This window comes from Ascaphus truei, chromosome 3, assembly GCF_040206685.1.
Source record: "Ascaphus truei isolate aAscTru1 chromosome 3, aAscTru1.hap1, whole genome shotgun sequence".
NCBI lineage: Eukaryota > Metazoa > Chordata > Amphibia > Anura > Ascaphidae > Ascaphus > Ascaphus truei.
The window spans coordinates 40,131,322-40,149,522 of record NC_134485.1 but is presented as its reverse complement, the minus strand read 5'-3'; the positions used below and the strand labels follow the sequence as shown (position 1 = coordinate 40,149,522).

General features: G+C 40.1%; 1 protein-coding gene across 1 annotated transcript in view; it reads right to left on the bottom strand.

Moving 5' to 3' along the window:
- Positions 1-18,201, bottom strand: part of TMPRSS15 (transmembrane serine protease 15) — a 275,564-nt gene that overhangs the window by 160,543 nt on the left and 96,820 nt on the right. The window contains exon 11 of the mRNA XM_075593956.1: positions 5,389-5,491. Within this exon, the coding sequence (XP_075450071.1) occupies positions 5,389-5,491 (103 nt within the window). The remainder of the gene's footprint in view (positions 1-5,388; positions 5,492-18,201) is intronic.

Here is an 18,201-nt window from a genome sequence, read left to right as displayed (position 1 = left end):
CCGCCCAAGCCGATATTTTCTCCAAAGAAATTTTCCGGATCCATGGCATACCCACGTCCATCGTATCGGATCGTGGCTCTCAATTTGTTTCCAGATTCTGGAGATCCTTCACAAGAAGACTGGGCATTGCTTCCTCCTTCTCTTCGGGTTATCATCCTCAGTCTAATGGACAGACCGAGAGGGTCAATCAATCTCTCGAGAAGTATTTAAGGTGCTTCGTCTCTGACTCCCAGGATGATTGGACGGAATTGCTTTCCTGGGCTGAGTATGCCTTTAATTCCACCAGGAATTAATCCACTGGGGAGACACCTTTCTTCATTAACTACGGCTATCACCCGGCTTGCCTACCTATTTCCAAGATCTCCTCTGGAGTTCCAGCTGTGGATGAACACATCTCCCTCCTACAGGACTCTTGGGCCAGAATTCAATCTGCATTTCAAAGGGCCTCCCTGTCTTCTAAAGTCCAGGCTGACCGCCGTCGCTGACCTGCACCCAACTACAAACCAGGGGACAAGGTTTGGTTGTCTACTAGAAATATCCGCCTCAAAACCCCTTCCTCCAAATTGACTCCTAGGTTTCTGGGGCCATTTCCTATCATAGAGCAGATCAACCCGGTGACTTTCCGTCTTCAACTACCCCCAAGCATGCGAATTCCTAATGTTTTCATACATCACTTCTCAAACCGTTCATCTCTAGCCCTCTGTTCCCGGACCACACTCTTAAACCAGATCCTGTGATCATACAGGGCAACGAAGAGTACGAGGTCTAGACCATTCTAGATTCCCATCTCTCCAGAGGGAAAGTCCATTTCTTGGTTCATTGGAAGGGTTTCGGACCCGAGGAGATGTCTTGGGTACCTCTTAGTGACATCCACGCACCAGGACTTCTTAAAAGCTTCCGGAAGAAGTTTCCATCCAAGCCATGGAAGGATCGTCCTGACGCCGACCCTGAAGGGGGGGTACTGTGAGGACTCAGGGGTCACGTCGGTCGCAGCGTGACCTCCCCTCACCTCTGTCCACTCCCGTGGCTGTGCAGCTCCCTCCTCGCCCAGCCTCCCTGCTGAGGGGACTTCCCCGTCCTCCCCGTCGGGCTGCTGCTGCCCCACGCAGGCCTAGTGCTCGGCTGCCTGCCGTTGCTTCTGCACACGCATCCCTTGCTGTTACGGAACATATTCCAGCACCAGCTAATTTATTCACTGCTCTTGCAGTGAAGCCACACCTCCCTCCCACACGCTGGTTACTAGTTAACTCTAAACCTTATCACCTGGCAGCCTATTATGGAAACCAATCCTGGACTGCTCCTAGGGCACCTCCAGGCCTGCCTCCATTAACCATTGGTCAGCCACAGTACTTAATGCCTGTTCTGCCTCTCTCACATCGCTCGACATAGTCTCTGCTACAGACGTCTATTCTGGCGCTCCCTTTGTCTTTGTGCATTCAGGTTACGACCCGGCTTGGCGGATGAACTTACCTGGCTCTGGATCCCGGCTCCCTCTTGACCCTGCAGCTTCTTCCATCCCTCGACCTCAGCTTTTATCTCGACTTTTGGCTAACGGCAAACACTTCGCTTCTTCAGTAGCGGTACCGGCAAGTATTGCTACAGCTGTTCACACCTGGCCTGGCAACGCCAAAAAATCACACTCCAGACACGCTCCTTCTGCTGCGGGTGCGTGCACATATACATCCCCACCTCAGTATAAGGGACGGGTCTGGTCTGGTCTGCGGGCAGCACCGGCGTAACACATTGGTACCTCAGGCCCACGGGTTCCCCTGGACTCCCACGGGGACCCCCGCTTGGTGAGCTGGGGACACCCGCGTGTCCCCCGGGCTCCCTCGGGAACCCCTACGGGGTCAACCGGGGACACCCGCCGGCCTGGGTTAAGGGTTTTGTTCATGCAAAAATGAAAAGCAATAAGTCCAGCTTTTTTTGCGTCTGCCTTGAGCTGACGTGTTCTGATCAAAGCAACTTTCGCGTACGCTAAGGTTGCGTTGCTTAGTGCATCCCGCTTAAGGGCAGAATTTAATGCAAACAGTTACGAACAAGCAAAGTTGGACTTAGAAAAAATTCCTGAAAAAAGTCAGTTTTAGAGAGCAAAGTGCCTGTTTGCCTTGCTTAGTGCATCGGGTTCAGCGCAACATCACGTTCTAAGAACACTTTGCGCTCTAAAAGTGACTTAATGGAGCTTAGTGGTATCAGAATTATAAAGAATGTAACAAAAATTGCAAAAGGGCAATCAAATTAGCAAAAATGGATAATGAAAAAAGGATTGCAATAGAAAGTAAGATCAACCCCAAAAAGTTCTTTAAGTACCTTAATAACAAAAAAATGAGAAAAGAAAATATAGGACCCTTTCAGTGTGAGGTGGGTAGGCAGATTATTGGAAATATGGAAAAGGTGAGGTATTAAACAAATTCTTTGCCTCTGTGTTTACCAGGGAAGAATCAAGTTCAATAGTAGTGCCGCAGGAGGAAGCCACAACCTCTATACACTGGCGACACACTTTATTCGAGCTCGGCTAGTCCCACGAATTCGGGTATACCCGGGTGTATTGAGGTTTGTGACTGTTTTCTGCCCGAGTGCATTGAGTTATTTTCTGGCAGGGATTGAAGCATTTTATTCCCGCTGGCTGCAATACTGCACAGTATATATATATATACTGCATTACAATTCATGAATTTATGCCATCTGGTAGACACGCGAAGCATTGCAGCCTATTAAATCCTAATCATTATCATTTAACAGATCAGCCGCCCATCAGCCAGGCATGAACCCAGGCTGGGAAGGCAAATGCAACGGGGCTTGTCAGAGGTGAGGAGCGGCGCATTCCAGGTATCTGCCAGGTACATACCGGGTATTTGCTCAAATAAAGTGTGTCGGTGCAGTATTAATGAACAATTGGTTAACTGAGGAAGAAGTTCATAAGCGACTTGAAAAAATTTAAGTAAATAAGGCACCTGGCCCCGATGGCATACATCCAAGAGTTCTCAAGGAGTTAAGCTCAGTAATAGCAAAACCATTATATTTAATATTCAAGGACTCCATTTCCACAGGCTCAGTACCACAAGATTGGCGTAAAGCAGATGTGGTGCCTATATTTAAAAAGGGAGCAAGATCACAACTGGGAAATTACAGACCTGTACGCCTGACTTCAATAGTAGGGAAACTACTTGAAGGTTTAATACGGGATAATATTCAGGAATACCTAATGGAAAACAAAATTATTAGTAATAATCAACATGGATTGATGAAGGATAGATCTTGCCAAACAAACCTTATTTGTTTCTTTCAGGAGGTAAGTAGGAATTTAGACCAGGGTAATGCAGTTGATGTGGTCTACTTAGATTTTGCAAAGGCTTTTGATACGGTTTCACACAAGAGGTTGGTGTACAAAATAAAGAAAATTGGACTCAGTAATAATATATGCACCTGGATTGAAAACTGGTTAAAGACAGACAACAGAGGGTTGTCATAAATTTAACTTTTTCAGGTTGGGCTAAAGTCGTGAGTGGAGTACCTCAGGGATCGGTACTGGGACCTCTGCTTTTTAACTTGTTTGTTAATGACCTTGAGGTTGGGATCGAGAGCAAAGGCTCCATCTTTGCTGATGATACTAAATTGTGAAAGGTAATAGAATCAGAGCAGAATGTAATTTTTCTTCAGAAGGACTTGGAAAGACTGGAAACGTGGGCAGGTAAATGGCAGATGAGGTTTAATACAAATAAATGTAAGGTTATGCATTTGGGATGCAAGAATAAAAAGGCGACTTACAAATTAAATGGAGATATACTGGGGGAATCCTTGATGGAAAAGGATTTATGAGTGCTTGTAGACTGTAGGCTTAGCAATAGTGCCCAATGTCATACAGTAGCTGCAAAGGCAAACAAGATCTTATCTTGCATCAAACGGGCAATGGATGGAAGGGAAGTAAACATAATTATGCCCCTTTACAAAGCACTAGTAAGACCACACCTTGAATATGGAGTACAATTTGGGGCACCAATCCTAAGAAAAGACATTATGGAACTAGATAGAGTGCAGAGAAGAGCCACCAAATTAATAAAGGGGATGGACAATCTAACATATAAGGAGAGGCTAGCGAAATTAGATTTATTTACATTAGAAAAGAGGCGTCTAAGGGGGGATATGATAACTATATACAAATATATTCGGGGACAATACAAGGAGCTTTCAAAAGAACTATTCATCCCACGGGCAGTACTAAGGACTCGGGGCTATCCCTTAAGGTTGGAGGAGAGGAAATTTCACCAGCAACAAAGGAAAGGGTTCTTTACAGTAAGGGCAGTTAAAATGTGGAATTCATTACCCATGGAGACTGTGATGGCAGATACAATAGATTTGTTCAAAAAAAGGTTGGACATATTTTTAGATGGGAAAGGTATACAGGGATATACCAAATAAGTATACATGGGAAGGATGTTGATCCAGGGTTTAATCTGATTGCCAATTCTTAGAGTCGGGAAGGAATTAATTTTTCCCCTTAATGGGGTTTTTTTGCTTGCCTTCCTCTGGATCAATAAGTATGCATAGATATAGGATAAAGTATCTGTTGTCTAAATTTAGCATAGGTTGAACTTGATGGACCTACATCTTTTTTCAACCTCATCTACTATGTAGCTATGTAACTATGTATATGACTATTGGGGTACTAGTTTAATATGTCTGATTTAGCTGCATATTCTCCTGATAAGAAATTGCAATATTATTCTTTAGGAAGAGAATGAAAGGAAAGTCAAATAATGGCATCTTAGAGCTGCATGTTCCATAAGGAATTTTGTATGATATGTTTATTCTGTGAATATGCCATACTATAGTACAGATGTAAACTACACATCCCTTCAAGCAACCGTGACTTAGCTATTAGTATGCATTTATTTCAAATTCAGATCTGCCCTGTATTCACAAAATGAAAATTGCTTTCATTTTACATTTTTCAGATAATTCTAGCTCCATCATATAAGGATATTAAAAAAATGAATATGCTTACTGTCAGGAGGAACTGGAATGCATTTAATGTAATTTTCATATAAATTAAAAGTATAAAGCTCGGTGCAATAATTGTGCTGTTTCTGTTATCGACAGTAACTTTTGTAGAAAAACAAAGATAAAGATAAAGAAAATGCAACTTCACTCTGGTAGATTACATTTTTTATTCATCTGCCCATATCCTTCAAGAAAATTGTCTTGCTGACTCTGCTTTTACAAACTAGTTAACCTTGTTCAAAATGGTAATGAAGTTGTCATTCTCTGTGGAGCCACTTTTTATGAGTTGAAAGAATTACAAGTTTTTTTTTTTACTTGTTCTAGTCTTGTCAAATGTTATAAATACAACCTTACATCTTGTATTTGTTTTAATGGTATTTAACATACCAAAAGCTGAGACATGATGGCTCTGATGTTGGTTTTAATGGTAGACTTAAAAGGCGAACTCTTTGACTAGTTCCTGGTCCACCAGGTGTTGTTACATAATAGCCTGCAATTAAATAAAAAGAATTAGAGATAAATTAAAAAAAAGGTTATTAAGCATTCGTGTTATAAAAAAGAGTTATTGAGATACATTTATAAAAGGTTATTGGCGTTTGTGTTATCAATGACATTTAATAACATAATGGTTGACACAATTAATAAAAGAATAGAAGAACAGCAGGGCACACTGACTATGCAAAAGGAATATTTAATTCAGCCAAGAATACCACACAGTCTTGTCAAAGTGAGGGTGACCTGCAGTTCTTCTATTCACCAGATGAAAGGCCCATATGGGACCTGAAACATTGTTATTCCACTGTTCTTGGATGTCACATTAAATGAAGAACTTCATTATGAACTTGTGAGTAGAGCTTTGTATATCTGTCTTTGAGGAGACCTGAACTTTGAAGAGATTGCTTGTCTGTGTTTTGTTGGCTGCAGAATAAAATTTCTCCTCGCCCGAAGCTGTTTCCCCTGCTTTGGAATTGTTCTTCTGTTCTTCCATGGCTCTCTGGGATTTTCAGAACTTTCCCTACTTCTAGGAGCACCAGCATTTTTCTGTCTTTGACCCTTTGGATATGTGCATGCTGAACTCTTTTCCTGACACAATTAATGAAACATCTTAATCAGTTAACCAGTTTTTCTCAAAAAGAGATTGGAAACAAAGAAAATATATTACTTGTATCCTATTATGAGCTACCAAAAAAATAACATTAATTCAATTTAACCAATTAGAAAAAATTGATTTGACATACACATTTACGCAAATATTTCCCAAATCCTTTGTACATAATTAGATGACTTGTTGACAGATACATGCATAATTTTTGGGGCTTATGTACAAAGCATTGCACACAGTTTTTTTTTGGAGTATCTGTGTCAGTAAATTGTATTTATAATTGAGATGCACTATTCATTTTCCTATCTTATATGATTGGATTTAATTTGCTATGTAATAAATAGTTATCAAAGTTGTATTTCAGGTCATTTTTTCTTTATGGCTACAGAAATAAATATATATATATATATATATATATATATATATATATATATATATATATAATCACGGTTTAGTATTAATTACAAGCTAATGAAAAGAAAAACAACATAAAAACTATAAGTGTATACAGTACAATTAAATGTATTGACAAATTCTACCTGCATGATTGAGCTGCAGGATAGGAATTCTTATCAGCAGAGAAGGTCAAACATGTTCACGTCAGACAGTCAAATTGCCCGCTGTCAGGATGCTTGTGGTAGATTTATTTTCTATGTCTTACAACTGATTTGGAGTCGCCCAGACCACAAAATCCATGAATTTTTAGTATTGTGGAGCTATAGTAGCTCTATTAACCTAGCAGAAAACTAAGTTTTGCACAGTACATTGTTGAAAATGGTGCAGAATACAGACACAGATGTAGCATACGGTTTTGCCCCCTTATCGTGGTGTGTTGCATTAACGCTGGAACGTTATATAAAAGTAGTGCTATTGAAAACAGTGGTTAAAAGATAATATAGGTGTTATTTAATGCATTATTGTTTGTGTTAACTGACGTTAACAAGGGTAAAACTGTCTCTCACTATCTCTTGAACATCTTAATAATTGTCGCATGCATTTTCAAGAGCCAATGTTTAAGAAATTGACACTGTTCTAAATATCATGCAAGTAAGGTATTTTACGACCATTGTTATGGTCACAGTTCAAATGTCACAGGTCAAATGTCACAGTTTTCTGTTTGCCTTATCTAGTGTATGGACAAATTGGTTATCGACAGAGATACATTCATTCACTACAAGACTTGGTTAAGCAAAGCAATAGTAAAAAAATCATCTTTCACATATAAATATAACGGTTTTACAAAGGATCCAAATTAAAATCATGGCTCAAGTAAGATCTACACTTTATTCAGTTAATAGTGCAGCCAATACTATGATAAAATCACCTTTGGTCCAATTCCACAGTACTCCGCTAACATGACGGACACCTAAATTAATGTCACATTATGTCTTAAAGTGCATTTTAAAAGCTTTATAATGTCCTTTTATCAGACAGAAAGAGTATTGTGTTAACTATAATGGACGTTAGTGATAATGATAAGCATAAAAGGCATAACCCCTAACAAGGCAGTGGAAAATTAGTGAAAAAAAGGACTAATAATATAAAATTGGTGAACAATATAATGATACAATTCCAATAGTCCTTGAAGTCCGATAGGCTGCCTAACGAGTCTACCTGATTGTCTCCACAACCAGAATGGATATGATAACAAAACAAAAAAGACCTGTATGGCACCAAGGATGACAACCCAAAGTGGACTGCAAAATGATAGTTCTTCCGTGGATCCCTCCTGGTCTGTTATGCTGGTGCCTGGCTCCAGAATATTTTCACGGCACTCAAGCATATATATGGATGATAAAGACAAAAACTAATAGTGCATTATCTTTGACTACTTAGTGCAGAGAAAAAGCAGTACTGCAATGGTGACAGACTGAAACACTTCAGTGCTAAAATAACATATTCCCTAATTATTTGTTGGGTTAGTAAAATAATAAAATACTGCAATCAAATAACATGCTGCAAAGTGATCTGTGATGTACAATGAGCTCCAATGAATCCCGATAGGACCAACTCTCTGGCAATGTTAAAATTACAATCCTACTAACAATTAGCCCCTAAAACTTGCACTTTGTATATAGGTTTTTTTGTGACTGGAATCTCACGGCTGTTCCTCCATGTAGAGTAGTGTCTTCCTCGCATCTTCGATCGACGGCTGCACGCCTGGGTATCAGACTTCACCTGCAAAGCTGCCCCTGATGATTTCACCACTCTCCGGATTTGGCTACGGTGTCCCTGAGAGTCCAAAAATCACCCTACGCATTTCACGACCTGTTTCTTCGTCAAGGGTATTGCAGATGATCAGTGCAATCTGATATTTATACTGACACTTCTAATTTACTTAATAAACTCCTGATAGTTTTCAATCAATGTCCACCTGGTATAAAGTCCTTACAGATCGGGACACACATGACAAGGTGCTTAAACATCAAATCTAACAAGCACAACATACATATTAACATCCAATATATTTGTACACTCTTAATGACATAATGTCAACTAGATAATCTGAACATAATACGTTGAATGTATGACATTTGGCCATATATGTTGAAGTGACAGTTAATGTGTGGACCACCTATTCTTCCATAATTATATATCTATCCTAAAATGAGTACACCCTAAATGAGTCATATTTCTAACTTCACATTAATCCTCATATTAATGATTAATATAACTTTCAATATTAGTACTATTGAACAAGTCAATATTTATACATTTATTGATTTAATTTAATTTATACATAATCATTATTGCTTCGTCACATAGTGTAACTTGGCTGAGAATAGTTAAAAACAAAAGATCTTCCTGCAGGAAAACACATCTCTCAATATGCCATGGCATCCTTCTATTGCAATGTGATTGTCTGTGATATTCAAGACTAATCTAACTGATGCTCATGATAGACATGAAGAATATGTCTCCCAATAGCTGCTATGGAAACAGTTGGAGGGGTGTGATAGGATCAACCAAATTTCAAAACGGGAATCCTACTGGATTTTCGAATTAAAATCACTGGCCCCATTGGGGTTAAATGTTGAATTTGACCTACTGTAGCAGTATTTTTAAAAGAGTGAGTCTTCAATATTTAAACAAACATTGTTCCAGTGCCACCTTAATGTAATTCTGAGGAATATTTTGTTACATAGCGAGTGCTAAATTGGGAGCAGTCCCATTATGCACAGGCTAGCAAAATGATCAATTGACCAATAGTTATAATGTCCAATTTTTTTTAATTCATCAATAGTGAGTCACATCAAGCCATTATAGAGAGCTGATTTTCTATTAAAGAAGGACTATTAAGGACTAAGTATTATAATCCTTCGGTTCCGACTTTTGATGGTCAACTCCCTATTCCATTTTTAAGTTTCCACAGCAGCTATTAGGAGACATATTCTTCATGTCTGTCATGAGCATCAGTCATATTGGTCTTGAATATCACAGACAATCAATTATTGCAATAGAAGGATGCCATGGCATATTGGGAGATGTATTTTCCTGCAGGAAGATCTTTTTGTTTTTAACTATAATCAGCCAAGTCACACTTAGTGACAAAGCTACATGCTGGGTACATGCTGGGTATATGCTGCAACATTTCAGTGACATTTCTCCAGACAGACTAATGGCCCATCGGATTAACAACAGGGGTCCATGGCAGTCCCATTCATTCCCAGTCCCTGCTGTGTTAATCCGATGGGCCATTACTCTCTGCAGAAATGTCACTGAAATGTTGCAGCATGTACCTGGATCTTGTTGGTGATAGCCCCAGATTTTCCAGGCAAGTTTTAGAATACTCGTCTAATTTAAATTAAATCAATACATGTATAAATATTGACTTGTTCAAGAGTACTAATATTGAAAGTTATATTAATCATAAATATCAGTCTCAAAACATATAAATGGATAATTCATTCATTAATATGAGGATTAATGAGAAGTTAGAAATATGACTCATTTAGGGTGTACTCATTTTAGGATAGATATATAATTATGGAAGAATAGGTTATCCAAACATTAACTGTCACTGTTCAACACATATGTACAAATGTCATACATTCAACGTATTATGTTCAGATTATCTAGTTGACATTACAGTATGTCATTAAGAGTGTACAAATATATTGGATGTTAATATGTATGTTGTGTTTGATAGATTTGATGTTTAAGCACCTTGTCATGTGTGTCCCGAAATGTAAGGACTTTATACCAGGTGGATATTGATTGAACACTATCAGGAGTTTGTTACGTAAATTAGAAGTGTGGGTAAAAATATTAGGTTGCACTGATTATCTGCCATACCCCTGATGAAGAGACAAAGAGGTCTTGAAATGCGTAGGGTGATTTTTGGACTCTCATGGACACCGCAGCTGAATCCAGAGTGTGGTGACATCATCGGTTGCAGACGTACAGGTGAAGACTGATCCCCAGGCGTGCTGCCGTCAATCGGAGATGCGAGGAAGACACTGCTCTACACGGAGGAACAGTCAGGAGATTCCAGACACCAATAAACCTACTTTCAAGGCGCAATTTCAGGGGACTAATTGTAAGTATGATTTCAATTTTAACATTGCCGGAGAGTTGGTCCTATCCGGATTCATTGGAGCTCATTATACACCACAGCTCACTTTGCAGCATTTTATTGTTTTACTAACCCAATAAATTATATTCTTATGGAATATGTTATCTTAGCACTGATGTTCAGTCCATCACCATTGCAGTACTGCTTTTTATCTGCACTAAGTAGTCAGATAATGCACTATTAGTAACCTGTTTTGTCTTTATCATCCATATATATGCTTGCGTGCCATGAGAATATTCTGGAGCCACGCATCAGCATAACAGACAGGGAAGGATCCACGGAAAAACTATAGTTTTGCAGTCCACTTTGGGTTGTCATCCTTGGCGCCATACAGGTCTTTTTCATTATCATTACACCTAACAAAAACTATTCATAAAGGTCCACTAAGGTCAGAACCGCCGACTAGGGCAAGTATCCCTGGCACGGTGGCTCTGTGGGGCACGGCAAGCCTTGACGGAAAGTTCCCTCCAGCTTCTGGGTGGCCCTGCCTCTTCCTCCAGCACTTGTGCGGATTAGCCTTGCCATCAAGCTTTGACTGTGGCAGGTCTCCTCCTCAGGCCCACATGGTCACATGACTTCCACCATAGTTGGTTCTGGGCTCTCCACTGTTATGGTCCTCCATTTCAAAAGGCACATACTTCCTTCTCCCACCCTCTCTAGGCCAATACTTATTCCCCCCTCAAACCTATACCTAACCTCCCCTTAGTTCCATACCTACAACCCCCCTCCCCAGGCCACATAACTACTCCTCCCCCCTCCTTCAACAGGTCAATACCTACTCCCCCTGGCCCCAGGCCCATATGCTACAGTGAGGATTATGCGGCTTCCCCCAATAGTCCAAACATATAGTCTGGCTACATTTCAGGCACCAAAAAACATATATTGTTAGATCTATGGGGCAGAGACTCTGTAAAATGTCGCTGTAAAGCGCTACGTAAAACTAGTAGCGTTATACAAGAACAAACAATGATTATTATTATTATTATTATGATTATTATTATTATTATTATCTGTACCCCCCCAAACACTCCTTTATATATTACCTCGGAACAAAACTGAACATACCCGAGATATACGCTATATACAGTAGATATGCAAAATAAATTCACCAGCATTTTATAAAGGGGAGGTATTAAAACCACCGGATATGTGTAGACGGACGTTCTCAGAGGTACACAATTGGAGACTTTTATAAGGTGAAATTATAATAAGGCTTTATTGTGCCTTTTCCTTTTTATCAGGAAATCATCCAAACACAGGGGGGGAAACAAAGCTTCTATTCACTTGGGAGTATTTCTAGTGAAATCCTATGCAATTATTTCACATCTCCATTAGTTAAGCATTTCTCCCAGCCCCAAAAATATAGCATGAAATAAGCAGATATAAGCAGTCTCTTAATTATGAAAGTCTTATCTGTTTCTTGCTGTAGAGTAAGCTTATCTGCTCTCCTGGAACCGCACCCGTGCGTGCACAGAAAATATCAGCATCCAGGTTTAGAAGTCTTATTTGGTGTCTTGCAATCAGCTATGCTGGGCAGAGCTCAAGACCAGTCAGCTCCAGAGATGTGTGTTATCTTGTTCAGTCTCTCCTGGGAGTCTCAAGAACACTCTTCTGTATCTCCAAAGTTCAGCTCTCATTCAGAGCTAAGGAGTCCCTTCCTATCTCAACAGACAGGCTTTTGTAAGCAATCAGGTAGGTGGTGTTTATTAATTGACTACAAGCAGTTAACCACCACACTGCCAGATTAAAGGCACATTACTTGAACAGGGATTACTCCCCTGTTACATACCGGCCCTGTTTGTGGGAAGCTCGGGCTTGCCACGGCCAAGCCCATCCTTCCACTCTCATTCTAGATATCTCAGTGACTTGAATGAGAGTGGATGGAGGAAGAGAACCCTCAGTCCTGTTGGGATTGGAGCCCTTTCTCCAGTTTATTTGTGTCTCCTCCTGAAGGTGTTTGAGATCAGCACCCCTCAGTCGCTCGAGGAGGACTTTCTCCAAGTATAGTCTCTTTTCTACGTGCGCGGTCATGAGATTTCCCTCGCGTCGGGTGCTCGTCTTATTGTAGGCATACTGTATGGCAGCAGTTGCAGAGCGTTTAAAAACCGCCCTTTTCCCACACAATGGGGTTGTTAGTTCAGCCCCTTTTAGATTAAGTTGCAATTCCACACCCACTTCCAGAGAATGTCCCATCTTTTCAGCTTCATCAGCTAAGGATTCTTCTGGTTTTAATTCAGCACATGTACCTTCTTTTGTTGCCTGCTGGGTGGCTGAAGGTTTTGCTAGTGCTTGTTTAGGTGGTTCACATTTTGCAACCTTGTCTTTCAGATGACCGGTATTCCCAGCTCTCACTGTACCCTTGTCTTCATGGGTTTTTGAGGCTGTGGGATACTGACGCTTAGTAAGGGTCAATACTTGTCCTTGTAGGACTGTAATCTCATCTGTGAGAGATCCCTGTTTTTTGAGTGCGTCTTGCAAGTCTCTTCTCAGAGAATTTATCTGCATGCTTTGCTTTCTCTGAGCCTGCCTCCACATTTTTATTGCATTGTGGAGCACTATGAACTTATTTTCTTGGGCCACACTTACTTGTTTCAGTTTCTGGACCTTCTTGTGCTCCCTTTTGTGCCGCGTCACCTGGGTTCTAAACATGGCTTTTAGCGTTGCTTTGGTGATGCTCAGGGTAGCCTTCAGTTTCTCATGCTGCTTTGCGGGGACATACTGGGTCATCAGACGTTCCTGCAGCACTTGAATTTCTTTAGCAGCCTGCAGCTTTCCTTCTTGCAGCGTTTGCTGCTTCTCCTCAACATACTGGAGGTGTGAATGCAGACCTTGCAGTTGATTCTGCAGTCGGTGCTCTGCTTCAAACTTTTCCTTGACTTCTTCTGTCAACTGAAAATGTTCTTCTTTCAGTTTTAAGTTTTCTCTTTTTAATCTTGAATTTTCTCTTTTTTCAGTCTCTGTATTCATCAGGGCTTCTTTGCAGTCCTCCTTCCATTTACGCACATCGGCTTTGAGAATGACACTTTCCTGGCGTGAGACTTCCTTCTCTAGGTTGAGGGTCTGAAGCTCCTTCTGAGAGACTTTGAGATCTGTATCAAGATTACCAATAGTTTCTTTAGCAATGACCAGCTCCTCAGTGAGACTGTGTAGTTCCTTTCTGGAAACTTCCAGGTCTGTGCGGCAGCTGTTGGTCTCATGATGTGAGGCATCAAGCTCTATACGAAGAGTGTGAACCTCTTGCTGGAAGACTGTCATCTGCTTCAGTGCCTCCTCATACTTCCGCTTTAGCGTAGCCACCATTTTATCCGATTGGTTCTGCTTTTCATCCATGGCGGAAATAGTAGCCTTTGCAGTATCTAGGTGTCTTGAGATCCTCCAATTCGGTCTTGGCCGCAGAGTAAATTGCGAGCACAGTCTTCTGTAGCTCAGCATTATTTTTTCTCTCCCTTTCCAATTCTTCACAGAGCAGATCACAGTCATGCCTGGCAATTTTCAGGGCGTCTTCAGGGCTGGTCAAGGGATTGTCACTCACTGGTTCCAGCTCCGCTTCCCTGGGATGACTGGTTGAGGGTTCCTCACTGTTGGCACCGGACAGACACTTCTTTGGGGTACACGACTTCTGCAGTGGGCCCTCTGGATATTCGGTTAACCACGGGACGAATTCTCCATTTTCTCTAGGCTAAATGGCAACTTGGTTCCCCTTTTCCTCCACAGGATCTGCGGACGTGTCTGTTCCTTCCACGGTAAGTGAAGAACTGCTTTTCTTTTTCTTTTTACGCCTTTTTGATTTGGATGACACCGTCCCTTCAGGGATATTGGGGTCTCCATCTTCATTTGAAATTTTAGCGCTTCATTATATACGCCAGGCTTTTCTTGCAGTTGCTTTAGCTGACAGAAATATTGGGTGATCTGCTGCTCCCGCTCTGTCTCCTGCTGATCATATTCGTCAAAGGGAGCGGTCTTTTCTGTTCATGCCGAGTTCAGGAACCCCCACCATTCTTGGGGTGTTTTGTGGGTGTGGCTCGGTTTGGGTTCCCCGTAAGAGATGTCTTCCTCTTTATTGGACTGGAAGGGCCACTCTTCCGTGGGGTAGGGTTCATTACAGGAACGCTGCATCTTGTCCTCCATTTTTAGGCTATCAGTTGTAATTTTCTTCCTGACCTCAGGAGGCACTATTGCAGCTGTTGCCACTGTATTTGCTAGAACCCCCAATTGTGGTAGTCCTACAGATGGGCATATTTTGCTTGTAGAGGTCGTAGCTCTCACAGGCATCTCTGTAGACTTTCTTTCTTGGGAATTTTTTTTTTTTCAATATCAGCAGTGCTGTGCGTGCATTTTCTCTTATCAGGTATACAAGATGTGCAGTTCCTAGGTAAAAAAAAGTCTATTTGCTCTACACCATTTACTTGCTAGGTGCAATTTCTCTTCTTCAGCAACAGAATTTGGTTTTCTGCCTCAGTTCAGTAATTTTCAGTCTCATCTTTGGGTATTATGGCATTCACACTTCACACTTTGGGTGTCTGTTTTTGCTCCCAAGATATATATAGGCAGACTTTTTTTACTTGCAGAAAAAAAAACATTCTTTCATTCCCGGCAGGGTGACTCAACACTTAGCATTTGTTTGCTAAAAATTCCCCTGCTTCAGCACAGTCTTGTATCAATTTTCACACTTTTCTGCATATACTCCATTCACAGGTGGTAGCCCTATGCGGTGTGGCAACCTTTATTTGCAAAATCAGTACCACTCGTGGGTCACCATCTGTATTCACTGCTTCAGCGAAACTTTTGAAAACAACAAACACCTATCCCTTTTTAAGGGCTGACTCACTTCTTGAACCCTGACTATGGCTGGAAGGCAAAACCCCTATTTGAATGACCATATTACACTTTGTGATAGGCAAAATAAGGTTTAGCTACTTCAGCAGTCTCTTCTGGGTTTTTGTAAGTTTCAGTGCAGTGTGTATCCCTTTAACTCTGATCTCTGCTGCATGAGGTTTTTTTGTTTTGTTTTTTTTTAAGTTTCTCAGATTGTTTGTAGGCAAAAAGCATAAAAAAAATTCACATAAAAATCTCCGGTCCTTTTTAACTACAAGGACACCTCTTATCCCACTTCTGACACCATATGTAGACGGACGTTCACAGAGGTACACAATTGGAGGCTTTTATAAGGTGAAATTATAATAAGGCTTTATTGTGCCTTTTCCTTTTTATCAGGAAATCATCCAAACACAGGGGGGGGGGGGGACAAAGCTTCTATTCACTTGGGAGTATTTCTAGTGAAATCCTATGCAATTAATTCACATCTCCGTTAGTTAAGCATTTCTCCCAGCCCCAAACATATAGCATGAAATAAGCAGATATAAGCAGTCTCTTAATTATGAAAGTCTTATCTGTTTCTTGCTGTAGAGTAAGCTTCTCTGCTCTCCTGGAACTGCACCCGTGCGTGCACAGAAAATATCAGCATCCAGGTTTAGAAGTCTTATTTGGTGTCTTGCAATCAGCTATGCTGGGCAGAGCTCAAGACCGGTCATCTCCAGAGATGTGTGTTCTCTTGGTCAGTCTCTCCTGGGAGTCTCATGAACACTCCTCTGTATCTCCAAAGGTCAGCTCTCATTCAGAGCTAAAGAGTCCCTTTCTGTCCCAACAGACAGGCTTTTGTAAGCAATCAGGCAGGTGGTGTTTATTAATTGACTACCAGCAGTTAACCACCACACTGCCAGATTAAAGGCACATTACTTGAACAGGGATTACTCCCCTGTTACAATACGTTACAAAAATTGAACTCTTAGGTAAGACATGCTTACGTTATTTGAAGTTAATGAAATGTTGTGCTAACTTAACTTGTTTTAAGCCTGGGTCAATTAGATAAACAGATATGTATTTGCATATGGATATTGTGGAAATGTGTTAAGCCCATGGGGAAAAAACATCTGCTACTGATTTTGAAAATGTAATATAAGTCTTAAATCTCTGTGGATATGGCCTTACAGTTTAGTCACCTGGACATAGTGAATTAGGAGCAAAGTGTATATTTCCTGCAAGCTCTCTTAGGGTCAGATCAACATATATCTGTTAACGCTATGCTTATATCTTGCTGTTATCGAAATCCTTAACAGCCGTTACTTTCCCTGAGGTTAACTCCTATAGATAGAGATAGAAAGATACATATAGAGATATAGATAGATAGATAGATACATATAGAGATAGAGATATATAGATACATATAGAGATAGAGATATATAGATACATATAGAGATAGAGAACTATAGATACATATAGAGATAGAAATATATAGATACATATAGAGATAGAGATTGAGATATATAGATACATATAGAGATAGAGATTGAGATATATAGATACATATAGAGATATAGATATAGATATATAGATACATATAGAGATAGAGATATATAGATACATATAGAGATATAGATATATAGATACATATAGAGATATAGAGATAGAGATATATAGAGACATACACATATAGAGACGTGGATAGATAGATAGATAGATAGATAGATAGATAGATAGATAGATAGATAGATAGATAGATAGATAGATAGATAGCAACTGTAAATATTCCTGTATATTCATTGCATGTCTTAGACAGGTCTGCAACCCTGTCTTTCACCATTATCACCCAGCAAACAGCACTTCCACTGCAGCAAGTGATTCTGGGAAATGACATGCAAATGAGCACACAGTGCCACTTTTTATCTCATGCTCACATTACATGAGCAACTCTTAGCCAATGCATGCTGCTTTAAACACAGCTTTTAAGCAAGGACTTGCTTAAAAGTTTTGTTTAAAGCAGTATGCATTGGCTAAGGGTTGCTCATGTAATGTGAGCATGAGATAAAAAGTGGCACTGTGTGCTCATTTGCATGTCATTTCCCAGAATCCCTTGCTGCAGTGGAAGTGCTGTTTGCTGGGTGATAATGGTGAAAGACAGGGTTGCAGACCTGTCTAAGACATGCAAATGAATATACAGGAATATTACAGTTGCTTTATACTTTAATGTGGAGGGTTTTAGTCACTTTTTTTACCCACCATAACCTTAATAGTGGTGGTATATATATATACATATACATATACATATACATATACATATACATATACATATACATATACATATACATATACATATATATATATATATATATATATATATATATATATATACATATACAGTGTTCGACAAACCTATACATTTGCTCGCCCCGGGCGAGTGGATTTAACCCCCGGGCGAGTAAATATTGGCCCAAGCAGCACACCTTTGGTACTAGGTGGCGAGTAGATTTTTTTGTGTGGCGAGTAGATTTTTTGGTGATTTGTCAACCACTGTATATATATATATATATATATATATATATATATATATATATATATATATATATATATACAAGAAAACAGAAAACTGTAGTGCCACAGTATTATTATACTATACTGTAAAAGTGTCAATTGTAATTCCTTATAAACAACATATAAGTGATTAAATAAAGGTGTATCACAGAAA